Below are 14,802 nucleotides of genomic sequence, written 5' to 3' on the forward strand. Positions count from 1 at the left end.
AATGATGGTACGGGAATAAAAAAAAAGATATTATTGAACTGTACACCTCATTTCAAGTGCTTTAGGATAGAAAGTACGAGCATTGTCTTTATAGCCAGAGGAAATGCCTTTCACACGAGTTCCGTTATAGTGAGAGAGGCCCCATGCAGATGTTTTACGGACCAGTTTCACCTTTTGTGTCCCTGTGCGCGCATTATTCAAGCATTGGAAAATGATTCTGGCAATAACGATAAACCATGATACACGTGGCTTGCTTATTCTTGCTTGCTTACACTTTGCGCATAATAGCTAATCAGTTGGGGTTTACAGATTTTACTGTCATTTCTCTGGCGATTCATGCTACCCGTTTCAACGGCGATATTTTAACTAATTATGCCCATTCTCAAGCGCCGTGGTGGCGAGCAGAGCTCTACAACGATCGCCTCGATTGGATAGAGAGTTAAGCGTTCTCGCGTCGTGTTGCCTATCATCTTGTCATTAATGTGTTATATTTAAAATTTCATGATGCAATTATATGCGCCAGAACAAAGATGTTATCGTGAAGTATCCCGCAAGGCGGGGGGGGGGGGGGGGTCTGTAACATGCAACTAATGGATGGTACATGGGGTTCTTTTGCACTTCGGTCCCACCGAAACGTGGCTGTCGTGCGCGGGATCGAACCCGCTAGCTCGATCGAGCTCAGAAGCGCAAACCAATTGCCACTGGGCTATCATAGCAGGCTCTGTGCTGTATTACGTTAGGAAACATTGCGTCTACACCAAAGAAATGGAATTAATAAGATGGTGATAACCTCCTAAGAACTTATTCATGGCCTAGGCGTTTACGGCACATCAGGCAGATTTGCAGCCCGTGTCGTCGTCTGTGTCTTGTAGAATAAGACACATAGACGACGACACTATCTGCAAATGCGCCTTTTTAGCGGCAAATGTGTGTTTCAGTGTCGTTCGTTTGCGTTTGTTGAGATTGTTTCCTCGCGCTAGCGGAAAACAACATGGTACTTCCCCTAATAGCTCACGCATAAGCTTTGCCGATCAGTAAAGGATTGCGCACCTTTGGTAAAGATGGAGCTGGGGTCAGTTCACGCAGGCGCCCAGCACACGTCTCCACCCTTGCTGCGAGTTCCCGGATCTGGCTCTGCAGTTGAGACAGGCACTGCAGCGTGTGGTCGATCTGGTGGCGCAGCATGTCACGCGTCTGCTCCAGCGAGTTGATGTAGATGCGCATTTCGTGGATGCAGTTGTGGTCGCGCTGTCGCTCGGAGAACAGGCTGAAGCAGCAGTCACTTGTGCAACGCATCAGCGGCTGCTGCAACGCAACGCACTCGCGCCAGTGCGCCGGCATTGCCGAGGTGCTCATCGGGGCTTCGCAGTTCGGGCACAGTACCCTGCCGAACTCGCACGTCTCCAGATGGTGGTTGAGCGATTCTAACGCCACCTGCAACAGTCACGGATGCACTATTTTATTCCAAGAATATATGGACTCCTACATGGATACATATATGAATACTCCCGGTGCATTTCCGCCGTTGTCGCCGCCGTGATGTTCCGTGAAAGTCCTAATATAAGAAGACCGTGGCTGTGCGCCGCATGCCGCAGATGTGAGTGCGAGTGTGCGAGGGTGAGCAGAGGATTGAGGTTTGACCTCGCGCGAGGAAGGCAGGCACAGTGCTAGGCAACGTTGGCGGGGGGGGGGGGGGGGCTGAGGGGTCCTACAGAGTATTGCGCGACTGATCGTGACCACGTCGGCCATACATTTAAAACAGTCGGTGATGAGTATACAGTCTACGTGCATTAAGGGTTGATAGCTTCGTGGGTGCTGTATGCTCGTCGCTTAGCTAAAGCGAGAGGCAAGGTAAACTTGTTGGCTGCTGCTGCCGCTCTTCTTCACGCTGGTGTTTTCGCAGTGTGTCCGGATTCTTCGAGTGAAATGCATTTATATTTGACTGTTCGCTTGTCACACCATATTTCTTAATTTATTCAGTAAGCGAATGTTAAGTAGTTTATATGGCCAATACAATTGCTATGTTTGTTCCGTATAGTCCCAGCGCAGTGGCAGATGAAAGTCGGTGATAGCGTAGAGATCGCGAAGATGAAAGGGGAGGAGAAGGATGTAACGAAACCATGAAGCGGAAAGTGGAAGAGTGCGGTATGACGAAAGCGTGAGAAGAAAAGCACACTGCCGCGCGAGACAGGATTTGCAGCAACGATGGCTGCGACTTGGCGAGAGGGTAATGTCCGTCGTCTCTAGTAAAACAAAGCGCTGCATTAGTGGAGGGTCCTCTGCGGAGCCTGCTGGGAATCGCGCCCACCCGTCATCCACGCGCCGCCTCTCGCCATCTCACGATGGGCGAGGCAGTCGCGCCACACCTTGCTCCATTTGCAACGTGCCGCACGACACAGGTTCTCTGCGCTATCCTATATATCCCGATATGAAAATGCATATACAGTTACACTCAAATTTCGCTTTACGGGATATCGTAATCGTCGGTTAATTTTTTACCACCTAGAGCTCTTAAACGTGCCTTTTTGCCCGGCCTTATGCCACATCGGAATGCGGCCGCCGCGGCCGGTATTGATCTCGCAACGTCTAACTCAGCTAGGCAATGCCACAGCCACTGTGCTAATATGGCGGGTAATATAGAGTGTCTAAGTTGCACAGTGCTGCTTACATTTATGTAAGGGCTGTCATTATTGGAACAAAGTTAAATACATAAAATTATCATTGAGTACTCTAAATGGCGAACAATATCTTAATTCGTAAATAGCTATTGCAAACTTGCGAAGCCTTGAAGTGCACCCGTGTAACACCTAAAAAAACTTAATTACAGACGAAACTAGCATATCGAAGATAATCATTGTCATCAGTAAATAAGACAAAAATTTGCTGGGAGCGCTTCAGGAGTAATCAGTGAACTGGGTAAACGCTGCTTGGGAACTTGCACTTATAGGGAAAACGAACGCTCATGGCCCGCTGTGTCCACTGAACTTTAGCACTACGGTAATGCCTCCATGAAAAGATCACATACGACTGGTGCGTAAGTACTGTAGGGCTTTTGACTCTAAGGTTGCGCTCCATCTATCGCCATTGCCATGATTGACACTGGCTAGCACTCACAGGGCTAAGTTTGTACATAGTGACAGAGATCTAGTGAAAATTGTGCAAACTCACTCGGTCCTTACATGGAAGAAATGCCTTTGCGTGTGTGCTCTCTTGGTGATATCATCGTATTTCCTTTTATGTTTCTGCATCTGCGGTGCTTCGACGAAAAAACTGCCTATCTCGCACAAAACACAAAAAAACACATTTGAAAGTGAGAATATCAAGGCTCTGGGAGAGTTCCCCCATTTTGCTAAGGATACAAAACAGGCACATTCGAAAGCGAGATTATCAAGGTTTTTGCTCAGTTTCTCTAGAAAGAAAATAATCGGCCGAACCTTGTAAAAAAATGCCGCAGTCGTCAACCTTATTGACCCGCTGTGTCAAAAAGACCAGTTCCGTTTCCTCGGCCTCGTGTCCTATACTTCAGAATCTTCCTGCGCAAGTTCGCAGTACTTGCTTCCACGACACATCCGCTCCTTGCAACTGCCGTACACTTCCGTTGAGGCTATAAGAAACCTCTTTTATGCAGGCCCTGACGTTCACCGACTAGGGTGCAGATCCGATCCTATGCAGTCCCATCCATCTTCCTCTCTGGCGCTGGCGGTCATGGTCTCGGCATTGTTCTCTGGTAGCGCGACCATATTTTCCATGAATGATTTCTTGCTTTTGCTAATCATTCGCTTGTCATTGTAGCCAAAAATATATGAGTGAGCAGTGGTGCCTTCTCGGTCATGACCGACCATCACGCAGTCAGCTGAGTTTCGCAAGCACAAGTACGAATTCAATGTTATCTAATGCCCAGAAAAGAATAACGATACCCCAACCCGCTTTCTCGCTGCCGTCTCCCCATCCCTGATAGCTCACCATCGCATGTCTCGCGTCAGCGTCTGTACGGATTCGTGTCCACTTCTTCACTCTTAACACCACATGGGCTAAGCCCCCACAGTCACTAAACCCCAATTTCTCACCAACAGGACGAAGAATACTGTCCGATTGTTAATGAGTGCGTGGGAGACGTCTTTGCGACTCCCATGCATTCATGGTCGAAATTCCTTCAATGCAAGCTTGACGATGCGGCTTTCAACCACTACAGTATGAAAGCCGAAATTGCCATCCATTCGTATGTAGCCCGAAGCTACAAATCAAACCCATGCAGGTTACTCCGGAAAAAAAAATGTGTTCAGGAAGAACTCTATAGGATGTTAAAAAAATTTTAAATGCATGAAAGTAGGACTGCCACCAGATTTGGCATTTGAGCTTCTCCCAAACACTAAGGAAAGTTAATCAGCGAATTATTGTTAATACAACTTGTGAAACACCTTATAAGCCGCAGCATATGTCCACCTGCCTTTGCAACTTCTTTAGAAAAACACCAGGTTCTCTAAGTTCGCAACATTTTCATAAATACCTGCACCGCTTAAAAAAAAATGCCGTATAGATTACGTGACATCTAACTGGATGATTTGTCCAATGTGGTAGGTGATCATATATATCAATACGCCGACGATACAGTTATTGTACCCTGTGAAACTAATCTCTCCGATGCAAGTAGATCCTTACAGAATAAGGTAACTAAAGCTGTGGACTGGTTCGGGGCGAATTTGATAAGCGTCAACCCTTTGAAAACGCAACTTGTAGGTTTGAATAACCGTATGGAAAAAAAATCCTCCTTTGAAACCGTAATTCTTACACACTGGTGTACACTGTTACACTGACTGTTATACATGCACATGTCAATCAGCTAAATACCCATCTTCTTTTATCTTGGGTTGCGTTTCGACTGTGATCACTTACGGAACTCGCATTTGTCCCACCCCTGTAAGAAGTTGCGCGCGGTTTCCTGCGTATTATTCAATATCCGATGTATTATACCAATCTCCGTGCGAAAAATTATTGTGAAGTTTTACTGTACAGTGCGCCACGTTATGACTTGACTGTTTATTGTCAATCAATGAACCCCTAGGTGGAGCTCAAGAATTTACTTATTTTTACGTTCACGGTTGTCAATAATGGCACACGATATGTGTCCAAGGAAAGATACAGATGTCTTCAAGTTGTTGAATTTGCCAAACTTCGCTTCCCTAGTTATCTAAAATGTGGTGATGTTGTAACACTTCTGCAATAATCATTTTGAGATACGGTAAACACCAGCCCGTAGCCTTAGACCGAAGGAATTCTATGTGATCTCCAAGAAGGGAACAAAGTGTGGAAGAACACGGCAATATTATGTTCCAGCCATATTTAATAAATTACAAATGCCTCTGTTAGAAGCTAAGATAAGACGTGTGATCCAGAAAATACTCAGGATTCTTGAAGTTTAAAAAAGAATCGTATGTATAGCTTCTTCAGTATTGCGTTCCGACCCGCTGATAGCTAACTCCGCTAATAACCGCGTGCAATTTGTGACCTGACTGTCAGGCACTTCCATTCAAGCCTTCTGAGACTCTGGCTGAGCTGAATCTGTATTTTGTTTTTCTTTATGCACAATAAAGGTTGTATTGTGTTGCATATACACTATAACGAACATCCTTATTTCATCTGTGACCTATAACGCGATTCTACTTCTTGAATTGGATTGCAATGGAATCCGTGTATTTGCTGATGCATACAAATACAAAAGGAAGCAATTACTGTAAACTCATTTATTACCCTCTAAATTATTAGCTTTATGGCACATATTGGTAACCACGAATTGTGGATCAATTGTTCGCAGCTCACATTCATTTGAACAATGAATTTAAGGTCGACAATTGAAGAAATACATTTGTGTTGCAGTTATTTCCAGGCGTCCTTGTACAACAATGCGCTTGCTTAAGAAAGTGAGTCGAACAAAAGTGCATTTTTCACGCAAGCTTTACACCACTTATTTCAGAGTTGTGGCTAGATTGAAACTTCGTTCCATGCAGAGGCCCCTGGCTTCAATTTGCTAACTGCTGAATGTGTGCGGATTCAATTACTATAACATATAGTTTTTGAACATTAATTTCTTCACTTTGCATACAAAATTTTGAGCAAGTAATGCCCACATCGTTCAGTCATTTAGCGATTTGAGACGATTTGTGATATTCGTTAAACGTGATTTTTCTTACTCTGTTACCGTTCACACACGCGCACACACGCGCAGTCCACCTACGCTATATAGAGCGTTAGCACCCAACTGCTACCTCTCATGACCTTTTTGGCGATGCTACCTCTCATGAACTTCCTAAACATGTCATCATTATAACAGCGTTCGAGTAGCTCAAGTGCAACGCTAAACCATGCTATCACTATCAACGCTAGCGATCAGTGCGAAACTGCTGTTATTTTTGCGAAAACTTATCCCGGGACGCTCAAGACGCCCCTTTGTGTTGACCCTTGTTTTCTGTTCTTTTTGTTTTCTGCCTGACACCCCTGCTAATCGAGCACCTGCAGCACCGCTCTCCCTTTGCCGACAACTAGTCTTACAATATTAATTGCTCTTTTTGATAATCTGCGGCTCGTTTACTTTCGTCATAGTGTTTCTATACGGAATTGTGCCGCGCGATTCAAGCAAAGAGTGAGCTGAATGTATGTGAATCCTGCTATGAAACGCAGTTATTTTACAGCAAGAGCTTTCTCTCTGTCTAACCACTGAATCCAGGGCTGACTTTCCCTCATTACCCGCTGTAGTACACCATTTCAGCTCTGGCATGGAATCATGCGTACTGGGCTGAACTGAGCGCCACGTGAGTCAGGCGATATCCAGGGCGACGAGACAGCAACTGACGCGAAAGCCTATCAGGTTCGTCTATTCGCTTATTAGATAGAACGGCGTTGAAAATATTGCTTCAAATTGATCGTTTATGACGGAATTTCAAGTGGTCCTCTTATACGCAGTTCAATGCTGAACAAATGAATGTATTTTCCTGCTGTTCTAGTGCTCTAAAAATAACAAAATTGATGTTACCGTCACAAATTGTTTTGTCAGGGTGGCCGGTTGTTCTGGGAATTTCGCAAGATTGTTCATATCCAAAAAACGTCCCCTGCTCTACATGAATTCATAGTCAGTCACCAGGAACGTTAGTTTGCATAGCTGTCGAGACGCAGTTCAATGCCTCTGTGTGTAGCCATAAGCCCGCCTCGTGCAAGGCATATTCTAAAAAAACTAACAAACCACTGTTCATGCGTAAATATGGAATTTTTCTGACACATAAAGGATAAATTTTTCTGATCCCCCCATTATTATATTATTCACTTCTTGCAAGCTTACTGTAGAAAAAGCGAGCGATTAAAGAGCTACGCACCTTTGCTGAGCAGCCGGTCTCCCTGTTGGGGCAGCGGATGGTGAGGCGTGCGATCATGTTGTTTACGAGGGGAACAACGGGTACAACCTGCGACGCAGACATCTCTCTGCGACACAAAGGACAGCTTCCAGTTCCGGGAATCGTGCCAACTGCAAGCCAGCCATTGATGCAGATGGAGCAGAAGACGTGACGGCATGGCCCTTCCACAGGGTCACGGTACACACCCTTGCACACGGTACACACCAGTTCCTGTGGAGGCCTGGGCTCGAAGTTTTCGACGCAGTAGGTGGCCGCGTCGCTTGGCATATCGGCACGCCTGGTCACACTCCGGCCAGAGTATGGTGCGACCCGTGGATGACGGCCTAAATGGCTTAACCAGTCTCGATCAGGTGATGCCATCACCGATGTTCTGCGGACGACGAGACATAAGCCGAAGCACACAAACTTGTGTCTCACAGATGCCTTGTAGAGTGTGAATAAGTTAATATTCGCCAATATTTTAACGAATATCGATTTTTCTAACGCAAATAACACCAACTGCACGTTATTTACACTCATGTAAGGAACAGCCCTAACCTACATCAGCTGCAATGGTGTACCTTGCAGAACTAAGTATGACAACAGTTTTATTCGGTGTCGATTTCGCCGAGCAGTTCTTTTCGATGATACTATCACCTCCGCAAGATTTCGCGCTACTCGGCACCCGAAGCGCAGAAAGTAAAAAACAAAAAACGTTCATGGCACATTGTCAAGGTAGGGAGCCTGGCACAATCGCAGAAAAGCAGTCAATATTGAGCGCCAACGGGTCACGCGTCGTGTCACGGAAAACCTTGCAAAAACGGTTCTATCATTGGCACTGGCACTACGCATGGTCACTACAATAGCAACAGATGTTACTGCGTGAGTAAGATGACCACCTCTAAAGCATGGCCAATTGCAAAAGTGGTAGGCAAAGCAAGCTGTGTGAAACTTGCGCGATCAATTGGGGCTCTTCGTCGATACTAACATGCGAGTTAGGCCAAGCCGTTCAAACACTTCTCTGATTTCTTGCATGGTGGCTTCTTTGTGTTCAGTGGGTATCTTTGCCACCCTAATATAATTAGCGCACAGACTATTAAGTTTACCGCATGTTTTCTTCAAGAGCCCTCTGTAATTTATGTGGAGTCATGAGTAGCTCTACCCTGCTTCTGGCCTCGGTACTGGTGTCTGTGTCACTGACATTCCGCTGTCTTGTGCGAATACCGCGCATCTAAGCTCAAGTCATTGAACGCCTGAATTCAATATCCTGTACAATGAGATGCTCAGGCCAGGTTACTAAAGTGAAACTTTCTTTTTCTCTTCCGCCGACTTTCAGGGCGCTGCCGTTATGGTATGGCCGCGTGTGCTGCTGGGTTTTCTGCAATACCAACAGATGGCGCTCGCCTCCATGCCACACAGCAACAAAGAAGGTCATGCGGAGAGTCAGAGAGGTTGAAATATTCTCATGGGTGGCGACAATGGCAAAGTAACTTGCAATGATTAACTAAAGGGAAAAAAACGAAATCAGGAAAGAAACAATTTTTGATAACTTAAAGGGAAGCTCGTTACTATTCGAAGTGAGACGAGGATGCTTTAGAACACGCACTTATAAAGCGAGTTATAAGACGCAAGAAGAAGCATGTGCTTGCTGCAATTAACCCAGGGAAACGGTGGAGCATCTTTTCTTAGAATGTCAGGCTATCTGCCCAGTGGTCTATTTAGGAATCACTGGCCTCCTTGCAGCCCTTGGTTCCAGCGAAAGCAGGGGTAAGGTAAACATGTCCGCAATAGAGATTAGTAAGAGGCGGTTGGAAGATTGATACAAGAAAAGTAGGGAAACGACAATAAATAGAGACGTATAAAAGCAAAGTTCACAATAGGGAGTCAAAAAATTTGGTTATGGGAATTAATCGTTGTTTCTTTATTTTTTTTATTTTTTGACCTAGGTAGGGCATTATGCAGTATAAGAGCAAGAGCTTGATGGCGCAATCCACCGCTCCGTTCCAAAGGGTATGCTCATGACATCCATCCACCAATCCATCCAGCCCTGCTGGCTTTCTTGCAACAGTACCAGGCATGGTGCTCGCCTCCACACATCCCGGCCCGGCGCCGCCGCGACAGCATTGCAAAGTCTGAGGGTATGGCACGTGCTGTGCTTGCTTTGTTATTCGATATAAATGCAGGTGCTTGGCTATAAAGGCCGCGTTCTGGGCTGTGATAGCGTAAACATTACAATCGTCCATAACCTGAATGAAGGGTGCGCTTTCAGCTGGCGTCTCAACAGCGTGCCGGCCACGTATGCAGAAGGAGAACGTAAACACGCGCTATGAAAATGGCTCCAAAGCATGAACTCAGCGTCGAGGACATCCAGGCCCGAAAGCAGCGCGGCATGTAATAGGAGCGTACTCGCTACTCATCCAAACACGGAGCAGACCGCGCATGTATGTGTTCAATGTATACATATCATTCAATTTTTTGAATGACGTACAGCCCCATGATCCATTAAAATTTTACACCTCTGCGACGTTGCGATGCGGCATGTGAGGCAACGATAATGCTCAAACTTCTCAAACGTTACGAACAATGTCGCAAAACAAAGACGCAAGCAAACATACTTTCCTGTATATACTGCGAACTATGCAGAGAAAGAGCAGTGGTGCGTCCAAGGTAACGTTAACATCCACACGCCATTCTCGTATTGGACTAAACGCTGAAGTAATTGAACATTCTCCGTCAGCATCACCGATAATTATCTTCAATCAAAGCCAACAGCATACAAAGCTTCCGTTAAATCAATTACCACAGTGAGTGGGTTTGGCCGATTTTTGTTTCTAGCCCCACTAGGCGTCTTGATGCAAGAGCTCAGGTATTCCGGAACACGAACCCATAGTTCACTTATGCTTCCTATATCTTGTTCAAATAAGGCACGAAATGTTCAACTGTCCTTTCCAGGTATTGAGGCTAGCCGTATTAGATTCAACTCCTGATTTCACGCAAGTTTCTGTCCACGAGCAGTGAACGCTCTCATTCTTAAGCACTATCGCGCAGGCTTTTTGCATCTAGCATATAGATTCCTTCACGATTTTATCAATGTCATTGTTTCTTTGTGTCGAATGATAGAGTGCATTTACACTGGTGGTGCTGGAACCTTCTCATTTAAGACAGGTATATCTGCAGCCTTCGAGCATCCATTACCAACTTTGATAGAGAGCTCCTGCTAAGGCCTAATTGTGTTTATCCTCACCAAGAGAAACCCTTTCAGCAACTTGTGGCCTGTCGAGAGTCTAGAGAAGGTACTATAAGGTAGCCATGATAGTAGTTAACGCCAACTAGAAGAGCCGGTGCTTTTTCAAGCTGTACTTTTTTTATCTGTCAATATGCGGGAGCAATGGGGCAGTAGATTACTCCAGTTCGATGAATCAACAGCGCTCTGACACCTACTGGAGTAGCGTCGCAACGAAAAGGAATGTGCTTAAGAAGCGGAAATGAGCATAAATTTTCGGTTTGAGTGAACTTTTTAACCTCTTAACTACCCTGATATTGCCGCTCCCCATGTTCCGAGTGGTACCCTTTGCCAAAAGAGCTTAAAGTGTACCATAATACTTGGAAGTTATGTCAGCATTTTGTCTCCGTATTTAATGGGTCAACACTTCGTAGGTTGTTCTGGGAAGTGATGCAAGGCTTTCGTTGTCCTCAGTTCTATGACCGCTCGCGTCACTATAGTGTGCGGGAGTCACTTCCTTTTGATTGGATTGGTATTCGTTCAGGCGCAGATCATGTTCTCTCAGGTGCTGCAAAACTTGTTTGACAACCGTGGAATCTTTGGCCTCCTCAGCCACAATGACGCCGATCTGTATGTACACTTGGGTTCGCTCGCAGAACGGCTGCCATGAGCCGCTGAGATATCACGAGTTCTGATGATATTCGGAATAGAAGGCGGTTCATGCAACACTGTGCGCAGTCGATACCGCTAGCTTCTTGGCATACCTCTCCATCAACAGCTGAATAAGCGTTTGTTCCATGAAGTCTACTGAAGAATTTTTACCCTATGAAGTCGAGTGTGACGGAAGCCCGTCTGGTCAGCATGATTCTGTTTTAAAGGAGGGATCATAGCACGAAAAAAAAATATTTTGAATCGTTTGTAACTTTTTGGCTCCCTCATGGGAGCATTGCCCACAATGGTTGAAAACCGGCACAGTGCGCGGCTTTGATATGCGGCGCATGACACGGTTGTTAAGGCATTTCGCATACTCTGGCGGAAGTGCCACCGTCGCGACTAAGAGGGTGCGCCATGATTTGCATGATTTTCATGAGTCTAAATGAGCTCTCTATGATATGGCAGCCACAGTGAGGAATTAAAAACTTTCAAAAGTGTGAGACAAGGAACTATATCTTTATGCCTGGTTAGTTCTGAGGAATCTCGCAAGATGGAGGACGGTTAATGAAGAAGAAAAGTATCATCCACCAAACTGTAGCCACTAAATTCGAAAGCGAGTCCAAAATCTATTAGACCACATATTAAAACCAGAACCGACGCGTTTCTGCTATAACCAAGAGTCCAACAGATCGCTGAGCCAGGCCAAATAAAACGACAATTTGAAGCATAGGGACACAAATAACGGCTAATCAGTCCTACGGATGATTGCAAGGGAAACCATTCGTGAAAGGAAAAGTTTCTGTTGAAAATATTCGAATTTTGAGAGCAAAACTGCAGCCTTTGTAGCTTCGTGCTATGGTCTAGTGGATGATAATTTTCCCTTTGGTGCACTCTGTATTGGGTGATGTAGTGGCCAAAAACACGCCCATATTGCCATAGACGCAAGTGTAGCATCGTTCGACGAACGGATGCCGTGACGGATCGACTTCATTCCCCATTATTTCTCTTAATAACGCAGCTTAGACATTATTTGCTGGTGTTCGCGTATATATCAGAACGTAAACAATATTCGCGACGCGTGCGTAATAAGATACTCTTGTATTGAACCAACATATGACTTATCGGGCATAATCTGCTCTCATAAACACGGAAAAGAAGTAAAATGATTATGCGAGATAATACTACAGTGCAATGTGGCACTGTGCCACAAAGCAACCTGCTCTCAATGAGCGCTGCCACCAGCCCGCCGTATAGCGATCTAGGATATCTACTCAGACAAAGTTAATATTTGCCGTTTTCGCCCCTGCAATGTAATTAGGCGCAACGACGGCAATAAAGTATGTCAGTAGAAAGCTTGAGAATTAGAGAGCACTCCTTACCATATGGGCTAAGTGCTAGAGTAAAAAAAATGGGGAGACACTCAAGCCCAGCCTTTTACAGTAGAACTTGGTAGCATTAAGGGGTGTCTGACTGTTTCTCATGCTCTCATACGTTGACCACGAGCTGGTTCTCATCGGATACCTATTTCTTTATCACGAATGACCAATCGCAATCTATCACCAATCACTAAGCAGCTATTGAAGATCACTAATCACTAATTACTACGACACTCATGTATAATACATTAACTTGTTTTTGATATTCACAATAACATCTATTCTAATTCAACGAACATTCCGAACACTCACATGTCACCTGCCTTTACCTTAATAATTTACCCTATGCACTCATTAAAGGTATGATCGAACCACAACCTTATCATCGATACATCCTACATCGAGTCATTTAATTTCACCCAACCACCACGCACCTTATCTTCAGTCTTAATTACTATGCTCACAATTGCAATGGACGCGTCAGTACGTTTCCCTAAGACACTGCCAAGTCAGAATGCAATCTGTTTATGAGTACTTCACAGATACACACGCATTCATTTGCTTAAGTACAATAAACCATCCCAGCACCCGCATTCACTTCAGGCTAATGAGGACATTCTTAATTACTGTACTCAATTACCTAGAAGGCAAGAGTGCGTTTCTCTAAGACACTTTACTAAGTTACCACCTTCACTAAGTTACTAAGACCACCAAACATTCACTACGACCCCCGGTGGAACGCTTGAACCAACGAGCGAGCCCTCGTGGCCGTCTTCCATTCGGAAGGTTCTGGGTTAGATTTGCTGCTAAACACCAATTTTCTTTTCCGTTCGATTGCTTTGGTTACGAGTACCTCCCCGAGAAATTGGGCGCCAATGCGAACATTATTTGACCTGCGAATAATTCTTTACTTCCATCGGGAGTTTTCGCTCACGTCCAATGGACGGCCAAAATGCGATCGACGCACGAGCAACGCCTACGACAACGATATTTATGGCCAACGGGACCCTTAAGCTCTCGCTTCAAGGAAGATATTCCACAAAACCAAAACCCGCTGCGTCATAAAAGAGGTTAACATGGTTACCTGTTACGCCAACGGGGAGCTGCTAAAAACGCAGAGTGTGGGCAAGATGCGGGGATCCGGTACTGCGATGCAGAACGCAGCTGACGCGACTCTTTGTCTCCGGTGTCACGTGGTGACGAAGCGCCCCGGTGTCGGAGAGGCGCGCCCGGTCCTCGGACGGCTTGGCCAGCTGCGGGTGCTCGAGTGCACCGTCAGCCGGACACGCCCAGCCGAACCCGACGTTCGATCACAGACGAAGGCCTGGCGCGTGCCAGCCGGTGGCTCGTGCATGGGGTGACAACGCGAGCATACGCGCTCCAGCGCTGTCGTCGTTTTCTGCCGAACGTGTGGGTCATACCCATTAATGGGGAGCCATGAAATCGGAGGATTCTTTTATACGCGAATCTTTTTCCAAGACTGCTGTAGAGTAAGTGCTGTTGAAAGGTGGAGGAACATTTGAAAAGGAAAGTCTCAGTAAAGGCACTTCACAGCTAAATATTTACTGACTATTACTCGCACAGGAAGAAGAGAAAATACGCAAATTTAACGGGCTGTTTGGTTGAAATTAAAAAAAAATAAGAAATCCTTGACTGCGGATCAAACACCCCTGTAGCAGAATTTCAGAGGAGATGCATTAACTAAAATAACTGATAGCTCTTCAGTAGAGATTTATATATGACAATAATGACATTCACCAAAGAAATAGTGCTTGCCCACTATGGGGGATTGCTGTAAATTGAAGCAAATTTCCCAATCCAAATTTCATCCCTTTTTGTATTTTTGATTATTAAAGCGTTTCTCATTCTCAAATACGAAGCTTATGTGTATTCATGATCAATTGTATCTCATAAACATTAAACTATGCGTGAAAGAAAATCCTGCACAATCTATCTCTGGCTGAATATCCACGCTAGCGCAATTTGCATTGACGCAATGTAGGGACACATCGCATCGACACGGCCGGGACGCACCATTTAATTCACAGCCTGACTCCTTTGTCGCGCTTCTCCTCTAGACGCGCTAAGCCGGTGGGGGGCATCGCCCGGAAGACGGCTGTTGGCTGAAATGTAACTATTACACGTGGGCGAATGCTGAAAATTTAGA

General features: G+C 45.4%; 1 protein-coding gene across 2 annotated transcripts in view; it reads right to left on the bottom strand.

The window, feature by feature from the left end:
- The window catches only part of LOC139059037 (TNF receptor-associated factor 6-like), a 30,470-nt gene extending 16,476 nt beyond the window's left edge, over positions 1–13,994 (bottom strand). The window contains exons 1-3 of one of the 2 annotated variants that reach the window (XM_070536852.1): positions 13,720–13,994; positions 7,365–7,773; positions 1,051–1,434 (exon numbers count right to left, since the gene is read on the bottom strand). In XM_070536852.1, coding sequence (XP_070392953.1) covers positions 1,051–1,434; positions 7,365–7,763 — 783 coding nt within the window. In that variant the 5' untranslated portion in view covers positions 7,764–7,773; positions 13,720–13,994. The remainder of the gene's footprint in view (positions 1–1,050; positions 1,435–7,364; positions 7,774–13,719) is intronic. The other variant, XM_070536851.1, reaches the window with a different exon arrangement.
- Between the last annotated feature and the right edge of the window lie 808 nt (positions 13,995–14,802).

Source organism: Dermacentor albipictus, chromosome 4 (genome assembly GCF_038994185.2).
Source record: "Dermacentor albipictus isolate Rhodes 1998 colony chromosome 4, USDA_Dalb.pri_finalv2, whole genome shotgun sequence".
Taxonomy (NCBI): Eukaryota; Metazoa; Arthropoda; class Arachnida; order Ixodida; family Ixodidae; genus Dermacentor; species Dermacentor albipictus.